The sequence below is a fragment of the Lynx rufus genome, unplaced genomic scaffold (genome assembly GCF_022079265.1).
Source record: "Lynx rufus isolate CCGP_SWC_20201006 ecotype Redwood Valley unplaced genomic scaffold, mLynRuf1.p SCAF_8, whole genome shotgun sequence".
Taxonomy (NCBI): Eukaryota; Metazoa; Chordata; class Mammalia; order Carnivora; family Felidae; genus Lynx; species Lynx rufus.
Window position 1 is genome coordinate 129,498,252 of NW_025814896.1, and position 12,301 is coordinate 129,510,552.

At 42.6% G+C, this 12,301-nt stretch overlaps 1 protein-coding gene across 1 annotated transcript in view; it reads left to right on the plus strand.

Annotated features, from left to right (window-relative positions):
* NBAS (NBAS subunit of NRZ tethering complex) overlaps positions 1 to 12,301 on the plus strand; it is a 334,006-nt gene that overhangs the window by 305,711 nt on the left and 15,994 nt on the right. Inside the window, exons 49-50 of the mRNA XM_047068027.1 lie at positions 6,309 to 6,448; positions 10,371 to 10,515. Of these exons, the coding sequence (XP_046923983.1) occupies positions 6,309 to 6,448; positions 10,371 to 10,515 (285 nt within the window). The remainder of the gene's footprint in view (positions 1 to 6,308; positions 6,449 to 10,370; positions 10,516 to 12,301) is intronic.

The window sequence follows — 12,301 nt, forward strand, 5'->3', positions numbered from 1 at the left end:
TCAAGTTAAAGCTGTTTTCATCTGAGAATAGGTGACTCAGTCCACTTTTTCAAGGACAGTGACTCAATGTCTGATAAGGAGGCTGTAGCTACTTGACAAATTGACTTACAGCAAGGGCTAAAGTCACCTAATTCAGTGAAGACAGAAGCATCGCTTTCAGAGACAAAAGGGAAAGAGATATCTTTATGTTTGACTCACATGTGAATTTTGCCTTTAAAATCCAGTAATGTTCAGTTCGAGGTGTCTGTATGGAATCATCGCGAACTATAGGGTGCCTGTGAAATATTGGACATTTTCACCACCACCCCCCACCCCCCGCTCACTCAGAGACAGAGGCATATTATTACTTTCTCTCTTGAGGGAAAAAAGGATAAAATCAAACAAAACATAGAAGAAAAACTTGTGAGAAATTGCTAATTATTTTCACTCATCTCTAGAAGGCATGCTATAAAGCCATTGCAAATCCTATATTGTACAAATAAATGAGATTCTAAAAAGGGATGAAAGTTAACCCATGATTCCATTATCCCCAAACAGCCACATTTCTTTGTGTTCTTCTCCTGTCCCATCTAATCTGTTGACCCAATTCTTATTAGAAGAAATCACAGCCCATATTTTTATATGGAGCTGTAATATAAATCATACCTGTCATTTATTATGTGCCTACCATGGGCCAGTCTTTCTGCAGCCTATTTTATTCACACTCTCTTATTTAATAACCAGAACTATCATGCACTATGTTACCTTCATCTTACAGAAGAGGCACTTAAGGTCAGAAAGGTCCAGCAACACCTCCAAAGTATGGCGTCTTTCCATGTTACTTTGACTTTATCAGCACTATTTTGAAAGCCGCGTGTTTCACCAAATTGTCCTTTATCATTATTTTACAGTCTCCTTGGTGAGGTATGAGGAAGCATTTGCTAGCCACCTCCAGTTGGTTTTCCCTCTATGTTAAAATATGTTCTATGGCCATTTCATCTTGTAGCTGTTTAGATACTGTATTGCTTGCTCACCCTTGCCTGAAGTGTATTTAGGATCTGGGAATACATATTTGAATAGGAACTGTGCTACCCTCTGGAAAAGAGAGAATCTGATTGTTTCCTAGGTCTGCATTCATGTTCACGCGACACCTTGTGTCCACGTATTTTGGAGAATTTAAATTCCTGTGGTATTAATGTTGATCTCATGTTCCCATGACTTCTGCAGGTTCTGAGACCCATTGCTTTCTCTTTTATTGACTCAAAACAATACTTCCCTCTTTTGTTTTTCCAGATAATTTGTCAGATATATGACACCGTGATTTTCTTCAATTTAAGATTGTTTAATTTTTGCAGCCATTAATGAGGAGCGTTACTAGTTGTGATAGAAAAATATATTGGGCCAAAACCCATGTCCTTTCTATTTGAAGAAGTTTCTTTAGCCAGTCTTTAAGACGAAGGCTGTTTGTGACAGATTCTTTTAGTTTTCCTTCCCTGAGAATGGTTTCATTTCCCCTTTTTTTCCTAAAGGATAGTTTTACTGTATATAGAATTTGTAATTGACAGTTCTTTTAATACTTGAGAAATATTGGGCCAGTTCTTTCTGGCCTCTGCGGCTTCACATAAGCAATACACTGTTATTAAAATTGCTTTTCTCTCTATAGGTACTGTATTCTCTCTCTGGCCACTTTCAAGATTTTTTTTTTTTTTGTCTTTAATTTTTAAGAGTTTAATTATGATGTGTCCAGGCATGGATTTCTTTGGACTCACTAACCCCTGTTTGGGGTTAGCTCATCTTCTTGAATCTGTAGGTTAATGTCTTCCACCAGATTTGGGATGTTTTTAAATGTTACTTCTTAAAATACTCTTTAAACTCCACGTTCTTTCTCCCTTCCTTCTGGAACTCTGATGAGAAATGACCTTACCTGGCCTGTCTTGTATTTTTCGATCAGGAGTCAGGAAATACTGAGTCTGAGTATCCTTCGGTTGGGTGAGGGGATGCCAGACCCCAGACCTGTGTTGTTTCTCCAGTCCTCGGGTCCCAACTAGTTAACTTTCTTTTTACCACCTTTAAGAGTTCTTTTGTTTTCTCTCATTATTTCCAAAGTTTATAGTTGTGCTTAAGAGAGGAGTAGGGAAAAAATGGGTCAAAGCCATTTTGTTCAGGCTGGAAGTCCTTTGTATATGTGTATATTTCTTTATACAAAAATTCATTTTGTTTTGGTTACCTGAATTTATGTTTAAAATCTTATAGGATATGATAAACAAGATAAGCTTATATTATCTTGGTAAATTTAGATCAATTTAGATATTTTAATATGTATACAAGCATAATTTGTTCCGGAAGCATTCTTGTAATCCAAAGTACTTGTATATCAAAGCAAATTCTCCCACAAGAAATAATGGAAACTCAGATGATTCGTTCCACAACCCAAAAATACTCACATAAAAATGACTACAATACTGTAATATAATACAAAATAATAAAGAAAATACAAAATATAAAGAAAAATAAACAAATGAACCTGCACTTACCTTTGAAAGCCTTCGTGGCTGATATGTGGGAGACGAGAGAAGAGGGTTATTGTGTAGCACGACTTTCACTATCACTAATGGAATCACTGCTATCTATCGCTCAGTGGAATCTTTTCCTTTTAGTGCAACTTGAACAAGGAACCTGGCCAATGACACTTGCTTTTGCCTCCTTTTGAGGATTTTGCAGAAATGTGATATTGCATTGGTGATCACCCACAGTCCCACAGCGAGAGAGGCAGGGGGAGAGGGAGAAACATTGGCTCAGTTGGTGGTCATATGACATTTGTTGTCATATACTACTCATGTTGCAAGACATTGCTCGTTCATCAAGTTAAAATTTATTAGAAAGGTTTGCTTGTCTTGCAGAACACTCACAGAACAAGTTACTCATAATCTAAGGTTTTACTGTGTGTACTGATTATCTGGCAAGGCATATTCTTTCTCGTGTTAAAAAAACATGCACTCGAGTCCATTTTCAGGCCCATTTTCTTCTCTCATGTAAGGTGAAGCTTTTGCAGCTACAGTGATAGATAATTTAAAACTGCTTTTTTTTAATTTATTTAAAATTTATTTTTTTTAATGTTTATTTTTGAGAGAGCACAAGTCAGGGAGAGGCAGAGAGAGAGGGAGACACAATCTGAAGCAGGCTGTAGGCTTCCAGCTTGTCAGCACAGAGCCCAAAGCGGGACTCGAAGTCACAAGCCATGAGATCATGACCTGAGCCAAATAACTGACTGAGCCACCCAGGCGCCCCTAATTTATAGTTTTTTAAAAATCTTTCTCTCCTTTTAGATACACTACACTTCCTAAAAATTTACAGGCTGTTACAGTTTCTGAAAATAAATCTAAGTGATCTTGGGACACCTGGGTGGCTCAATCGGTTAAGCGTCTGCCTCTTGATTTCGACTCAGGTCATGATCTCATGTTTCAGGAGATGAAGCCCTGCGTCAGGCTCTGCACTGACAACATAGATCCTGCTTCGGATTCTCTCTCTCTCTCTCTCTCTCTCTCTCTCTCTCTCTCTCTTTCTCTCTCAAAAAATATTTTAAAAAATCTAAATGATCTTGGAAGCAAGAATCACTTTTTCCTAATCTCTTCCTTTTCGTGGTGTCCTCAGGAAACCTATGTAGACTCTGCCTTTCATGTCAAGGAGCAACTGCTTGTTATTCATCATACAGTCGTTAATTATGGAAACTGGAGGACTGACACTAGAGGCATCATTCGGTTGTTTTTAACTATTTTTAAAATGCAAAACCCATGGGTTGCCTGGGTGGCTCAGTCGGTTAAGCATCCGACTTTGGCCCAGGTCATTATCTCATGGTTCATGAGTTCAGTCCCCACGTGGGGCTCTGTGCTGACAGTGTGGAGCCTGGTTGGGATTCTGTCTCTCCCTCTCTCTTTGCCCCTCCCCCGCTTGCTTGCACGTGTGTGCACGCGCGCTCTCTCTCTCTCTCTCTCAAAAATAAACATTTTTAAAAACCCACAAAACCTTTCCTACAAATAAGCTATAAAAGCTTGGATTGTAACTCCGACAAGAGGAGCCATTTACCTGCCCTTTTCCCTCCCGCAGACCTTCAGGCACCTCCTCAGATCTTCTGAAACTTCAGGGCTTCTTGGAGCAGACTTTTGAAATGAGGAAAATAGGACCCAAAGAGAGGGACTGCACTGAAATCACACAACTAGCCACAGGGCATTGTTGGTGGAGACATCATGTCAATACGCGGGCCTCCTTTGAGTCATGTTTAGTGATTCCCTTCTCACTGGCGTCTTCGTTTTAAGCCTCATGTCTGTCTCCAGTAAAAAAAAAAAGAGAGAGAAGAGCCAAAACTTTACGGCAACTCGTGAATATTTAGTATCACCATTCTGTGCTAAAATATTTTATAAATGATGGATTGTCTTCATTTATTCATTTGTATACGCATTAGTTCATACACTCAATAGTATTCTGCATCTGCTGTCTGTCAGGCATTATTTTAAGGAGTAGGGATAAACCGGTGAACAAATAAGTGAAAGTCTCTGTTTTCAAGGAGCTTCCATTCTTATAGAGGAAGAAAGGCAATCAACCAATACATATGAAACATGTCCCATCCTTGTAAGTGCAAAACAAGGTGAGGGAGACAGATGGTGTGGGGGAATATGCTACTTAAGGTGGACAGTTACACAGCACGTTCCCTGATGAGGTGACATTTGAGGAATTTGAAGGAAATAAGCGAATACACCATTCAGACATCTGCAGAGAGAATGTGGCAGGCAGAGAAAACAAGATCAAAGTTCCCGAGGGGAGGTACACGTGGTGGATGCGGACGATCTGAGAGACCCTGAGCCTGGAGAGGAGTTGAAGGTGGGAGGTCAGGTGAAAAACAGGTGGATTTCTTCAGTTTGGAATTTTTTTAAACATTTCTGTATAAATAGGTGAGAAAATGTTGCCTAACTCCCAATTAGACCCCCTATTTAAATATTTCAGGGCTTGTCTAGCTTATTGAGTCCTCTAATTCCAGAACATTCTGATATGATCATAATTACCTACTGGCTCTGTCACTTGCTCGCCTTGTTATTGGGACAGATAAGCCTGTTTCTGCATCTATAAAGGGAGGCTAATAACACCTGTGCTGCTCTCCGCCCAAAACAGTTACAAGGGTGAACTCTTCCTGGGTCATGAAATGATTTCCCAAACTGTAAAATGCTTTTGGGTTATTAGTCCATGGAAGAAGGACGTGGAGCTTTCAAGCAGGTTTTGATCTGCCAGGTCACCATGTGAGCAGGACTTCCCCTATAATTACTGAACATTTCATAGTACCTATCAGCTTTTGTGAGAATGCAGACTATATGCTGTGACTTTTCAGGTGGCTACTTGGGACCAGAGCCAGAATGACCATTAAATTAAATGCTTTGGAAATATGTATTTATACAGAAAATTTAACAAATGTGTAGGTAGCCATCCATTCTTTTATCCTTTCAAGGCCTCTATCATCATCTGTATCTAATGTACTCGAATCTGGGGCATCTGTGTTAAGAGAGGCTAGGGAACAGGCAAACCAGCTTTTGGCTTACTTTTATATTTAAAACTGCTTTCTAACTTAACATAGCAAACATTTTCATCCACAGAGGTGTTGGAGATGTGATTCGTTTCAGGACTGCCTCAGTGTAAATAAAGGAAATATTCAGTTATGCAATGAGAGGAAAAATTAGTGTTTTTTACTGATCAGGACTTCTTCTGCATCAGAAATGGAGATTCAGATAAAAGATATTTTGCTTTATTTTGATGTGTAACAAAAATCATAACAAATACAATTTAGTCAAGTCTAGAGAAATTTTCTAGACAACATGAAGACTCAGCAATAAAAAAAATGCTAAAATGAAAAGTAGAAGTACATGGAGGATAATTTAAACTAAAAAAAATTGGCTAATGTTAAGTAAGACGAATTATTATAGTTTCATATAAAATAATTCTATATTTTAACTTAACGTATATTAGGAAATCACTAAGCCAGCTCTCTGGAAATCTGCTTGTTTAAATTTATTTTCGTAAGGAACATTCAGAACTTTCCTGTGATTTGTTCTAAACAGTGTTTAACGTTAACGTTTTAAGCTGGGTAAAGCAGAGAGCTTTTGAAGGTTTTTTTGCGGGTGGTGGGGCGGTAGGGAGGAGGTGAGGGTGGTGGTGTTGAATCTTACCTCCCAACACATTGTGAAAGTTTTCGAGAATGTTTCCTCAAAGTCATCAAATACGAATTCTTCTATAAACCAGTGAAGTAGCCTTTGCCACCAGTGTCAAGTGTGTATTTCCACTTCCAGGTGGACATAGCTGACATCGAGAATGAAGAAAACCGCTATTCTCTCTTCGTGGAGCTCCTGGAATGTAGCCACCAGGAGGTTGAATTTCAGCACTTGGTTTTGCTCCTGCAAGCTTGGCCGCCTATGAAACACGACCGTGTGTGAGTGTTAACATCAAGTTAAATTTCCTTGGTCTGTTCTTTACTTTTAAAAATCCAGGGGGCGCCTGGGTGGCTCAGTCGGTTAAGCGGCCGACTTCGGCTCAGGTCATGATCTCACGGTCAGTGAGTTCAAGCTCCGCGTCGGGTTCTGTGCTGACAGCTCAGAGCCTGGAGCCGGTTTCAGATTCTGAGTCTCCCTCTCCCTGACACCCCCCCCCCCCCCCCGTTCATGCTCTGTCTCTCTCTGTCTCAAAAATAAATAAACTTTAAAAAAAAAAATTTAAAAATCCAGTACCTTCAGGGGAGCCTGGGTGGCTCAGTCAGTTAAGTGGCCACCTTAAGCTCAGGTCATGATCTCACGGTTCATGAGTTCGAGTCCCGCGTCAGGCTCTGTGCTGACAGCTCGGAGCCTGGAGCCCGCTTTGGATTCTGTGTCTCCCTCTCTCTCTGTTCCTTCCCCACTCACACTCTGTCTCTTTCTCTTGAAAATAAATAAAGAGTAAAAAAAAATTTTTTAATTCAGTACCTTCAAAAGAGCCAGTGAGAAGAAATATATAAAATCAGCATCAACCTTTGGAGAAAATTAAAATTGTTGTTTTTTGTTTTTTGGAAATATTGCTGTTTCTTTCCATTTCTCCTTGCCCCTACAGCCGAATATTTTATTCAAAAATATCAGTGCTTTATAATAACATCTGATTTATAACGTCAGCAAAATAATTCCGTTCCAGTATTTTCACCGGGAAATGTTCTGAGTCTCTTTCAACACAGCTTGCAGTGCCGACTTGAGAATCCGAATGGAATCAATTGATAGTTCCCATTTAGTGAGGACACACAGGGTTACGTGCGTTTTACGCTTAGTCTTAATTCATTCAGTAAACCTGCATGGAGAGTGACATCATCTAATTTTCTAAAGAGGGAGTGGGAATTCAGAAGTCTAAGAACTTTCGGCCCCACGTGGTCAGTAGGTGGACGAGGCAGAGGTCTCACTTGACGACCGGCCGCCCTCACAGCCCATGTTTCCTGCACGTCGTGCTGAGCTCGCACCTGCCACTCAGGGCTGCACGCGGTAGTCACGCAGTCCCCGTGCTGTCAGCCAAGGATGCCCGCGGAAGACGCGGCCAGCTGTCTTCTGGGCACATGCGCCGTCTGTGACGAACCGCTGCTCCTCATTGGCAAAAAGCAGGCGCGCCCACCCGTGCCTCTGCTCCACACACCCGCCTGCCCCACGACTCAGCTGTCCCCCCCCACCCCGGGCCCAGCAACCGGCTCTGCCCGGGCCAGCGTGCACCTCTGTGCCCCCAGGAGCTAACGGAGGTTTTCCCTGAAGAGTCATTCTTCCGTGTGCAGTTTGTGAAGGACTGCTACCAAACAGCCGGCAAAGGCCCTCTCACTTAACCCCAGGGTGAGCCTGTTGGAATTCCTGAAGCCAACCAAGGAGAGCGGTGGTTTTGTTTTGTGTCCTAACGAGTGTTTTCAGAAAGGGGGAAGACCGTTTCTTGGATCTCTACCGTTTGTGGCATAGATGACATGCGGATGTGTAGCTTTTAAGATTCGGGTCTCACCTTCCCTATTTGAGGCCCTGCAGTACAGCTTCTCACACTCAAGCCTTCAGTTTCCCACGTGACCGTGTATCGGAGCAACGTTTCCATTGGGTCTCAGCTGTCATGGCGGGGCTGCCCCGGAGCCCACGGGTTCTTGTTGGGAGCAGGGTCCCCCGCTGGGCCTGCTGAGCCCGCCTCTCTGGACGGTTCCCAAGCAGCTCTTATGTGATGATGGTATGCGGTTCACTCACTAATTAGATTGTCAGTAACGCTTTGCTTTTTAAGAAAGTGATCAGGGTTGCGTTGTGGATTCCTTCATACCCTCCAAACGGATCTCTCGGTCTAAAGAGAGTTTTTCAAAATCGGAAAACGATACCGTCTAGTAGATGAGCTTAGTGTGGTTTTACAGTTTCTTGTGACGTTTAGAACAGTGACCATTTCGAAACACTGGCTTACCCACACGAAGTGAACTCAGCTTAATCGCTTAAGGCATGTATTGCATTTTAAACATTTAATGCATTAGCAGGTTTTTAAAGCCTCAGTTTTTAAAGGTATATTCTTTTGTAGCCAGAATGAAGTGAAATCACTAAATTGCTGACCTGTGTTCTAAAAAACTCCTTTACGAAATCATTAGAATCGAAACAATGCACTACCAGTCTGCCTAACCCCTCTGACCAGCTGTGTCTCCATCCGAGCGGGTACCTGAGGATAAGTCAAATAAAGTGGTCTCTTGTGGCTTTTTTTCCTTTCCCGAATTTGTGTTTCACCACAAGGCACTGTATGATGGGACACCTTACCAATAGGTTCTTTAAAGTACTTTTGAGTCCCTTTTCTGTTCCCAGACAATCAAATGTGTGACCTCACTTCCAAAATCACCACCCCCCACCCCCCGTTAAGGAAAGAGGAGAGAAAAATCAGGAAAGGCAGGAGGAAGGGAAGGATAGTGTGACAATGACAGAATGTTGCCAGTTAACACAATAAAGGTAAAAACTGAGAAACCTGCCTGGTCCACGTGGTTGCTAATTTACTGGAACCAACTTTGGTTTTTTAGTTTTATTCCCCTGTGGGAAAATGCATGGGAAGAATAATAGATTCGTATTTATGGGACATGTATAATTCTCATCCAGTGTATCAAAGCTGGCTGGTGCAAAGTACATCTTGATAATTGTCGTCAAAGCCACAAGGCCCATCGGGGCCCACTGTTTGGGCAGGCCAGTGTTCCTACTGCAGTGAGGCGGCCTGGTAGGGAAAACCCAGAAAAGTGGAGGGTCCTTGCATGTAAGAAGATTCCTCAGTCTACCAGACACTCTCAGAGCTTTGTACCTTGAATAAGCAGGACTCTTTGTCCTCACACATTGTTCGTTTGAGCTGAGACACGAAGGCTTTGCCAGAGGCTAGTATTGTGAGTCCCTTTGTCATTGCTACACTTGACATTTTTCTTAGGGGGCGAGGGATAAGGCCCTTTCAAGGGAAGAACCATCCTTAGGTGTTCAGTGTCTAGACTCTAGAGCCATTCTAATGAGACAACAGAATCTTCATAAATAGGAAAATTATTTTAATGTATCTAAGTAAAATTGGTACCCTGTTCCTGAGGCCATGGGATGAATGTGCCTTTACTTTGTCTGTTGAAATGTAAATCGTGATGTTGGTATGAAACATGAGGTCCTGACATCCAGAGGAAGGAAACAGAACAAACTTTGGGATGTTTTTATGTTTCAGAAATAAGGAAGCTGTATGAAGTGTGACGTCTCTACCTCTTATGTGTTGCTTCCTCGGTCTGTGCTCACAGGCTGACCTCTGCTGCGCCCTTGTGTCCTTCAGCCCCGCCCTGACCCCTGAGTCTGTCATAATCGTATGATAAACAAAAGCCATTATTTAGGTAGTAGATAGTGAAATGTGCCTGCAATTAAGAGCGATAATTCACAATTACAAACATCATTCATTGAATAAAGCAATTTTGCAAGGAAAACATTAAATTGCTCTTTCAGAATGAAAAAGAACTGAGGCCCAGACAGGTTGGGTGGCTTCCCCAGCACTAAATGACCAGGCAGAGAGAGTTTCAGGGACTTCCCTGAGTCACCCAAGTAGGAAGCCAGGGAGCCGGCCTATGGCCCGAGGGAGGCCTCTGCTCATAGTGTCTGCCCACGACCTCCACGCTGCTGGGCACTTGGTAATGCCACAGCAAGCTGTTTTCTCTGTGAGATGTTCTCCCTTCTACAATACAGACTTGAAGGAGGAAGGCAGCATCTAGATTGTGACTGTAGTTTGCCCAAAGCATTTTGCTTCAAAAGGTGGCATTTCTTCTCTCTTTAAAAACTCCGCACCGCAGTTGTTAGAGCGTTAATCATCCATTCCCAGTGTCTCGTGTTTTCCTCCCTCAGGTCCAGCATAACCAGCAATCCGTGGGTGACACTGGCAACAGCCATGCTGACCAGGTGCACATCGGAGAACAAGGACGGACTGGGGAATGAGGTTTTGAGAATGTGCCGCTCTTTATATGACACCAAGCAGATGCTCCCCGCAGAGGTAAGCGGGTATTTCAAGTGGCTTTCCCGGGGGGCATCCCTTTTCCTCGTCCAAAGTCTTTATTAGAAGCAGTCATCAGCGACTCTGCTTGAGGAACACTTGGCTGAAGTTATCAGTAGGCAAAGGCCCATAATTTCCAGTAGATCAAATGAAGAAAAGTATTGAAAGGATGCTCTGAAGCCGATTCCCTTTGCAAATCTTAGGGTGTGACTCAGCTTCCAGTTCCTCTTGGATGCCCTTTCATGTCCATCTCAAGCTTACGTCCCCAGGGGTCTGCGTAGCCAGCCCCTGTGTTGTCTCTGCCCGAACCGGACCAGGTGGTGATGGAGTGGGAAGCGTTAGCACCCCTCTGGGCAGGTGGCCAGCCGCTCTCGCTTTTCCATGCTTTCTGCCATTGTTGTAGGAAGATCACATAACCACAATGTTTAATCTCTGTAAACACGATAAAGACTCAGCCACCTCCATTTTAGCCACCATTCTCTCTCTGAGCCCATAATTTGGCTGTCACTGAGGCATTTGTTTAATGTATGTAAATTTGTACATTCTCAAATAAGTACATATTAATTACAGCTCCCTGCTGTGAATCTGACCTCAGCAGTGTGCTGTTTGAGCAGCTTCTACATGTCTTAAATATAAGCATTTTGATAATGGCACTAAATTGATTAATTGGTTTTCAGGTTCCTGCCACATAGGAGGTAAACTTGAAAATAAAATTGTAAATATGATGCTTCAAATCCTTACAGTAATCACTCAAGGAAGATATTCTCATTATGAATGTACATTTAATGGATTGTTTTCTGAATGAGGGACCGGCTAAGTGTTTTCTGATCGAATTTTAAAATATTTTCTCCATTTAAAGGTTTCCAACCACCAGAATGACAAAATTCTTCTATAAAATATTTAAAGTACCAACAGCAGAAATAACTTCCCTTTATGCCACAGTGTGTGATTTGCTTGTCTCTGCTACTTACCTACCTGCGATCTGTCGCACTGCACTGTGAGCACTGGAAGGGTGGGAACCGTGGCTGTGTCATCACTCACCTGCAGCGGGTTTCAACCTACTGTGTGGAGCGGGGACTCAACACAGTTTATTGCCCTCACCAGGGTGAGTGGTATGTACGTGATGAGGGGTTCACCTTCGCCTTACCATAACCTAAGATCAAGCACCGTTAGGTCAGGACCAAACCCCAGAAATGCCAGTTCTGCCGAATCTGAGTTAGGGAAGCACTATTTAGGACCGACTGTCTCTGTATCGCAAGCTGGTGGTAATGGCAGTAAAACTAGCGTTTGCTACCGCTGTTGGGCTTCAACTTCCATCGTCCCACTTAACCCTCTCCACCACCGGTAAGGAGGCTCCTTGACCTTCAGTTAACAGCTGATGGAACTGAGGCTCTGAGAGCAAAGGTCTGGCTCCTGGTCACTCGGGCAACAAAGGGCGGATCTGGTCATCAAACCGACGTTCCACTTGAATGCTTGGAAAATAAATACTTCCTAGTGAGCCATGCTTCCTACCCTTGGGGTGTCTGCATATTGAATGTGCATGTTTTATGTGCTTGTATAAGCTTCATTGTCATCCCCCTTTTCCATGATACTTCCTTCAAGAATGGCCTGTAGTGTGTTAGCTCTAGTGTGTCGAGATCTCTAGCATTACCTGGAGAATTTGGTTTTTATTTAAATATCCTCACTGGTTTGGTTTTACTACCGTTAGTTCTGAGGCAAGGAATGTAAGTTAGCTGAGAACATGGCCACTGCATCTTTGACCTTGACGTCATACCATTCATTACAT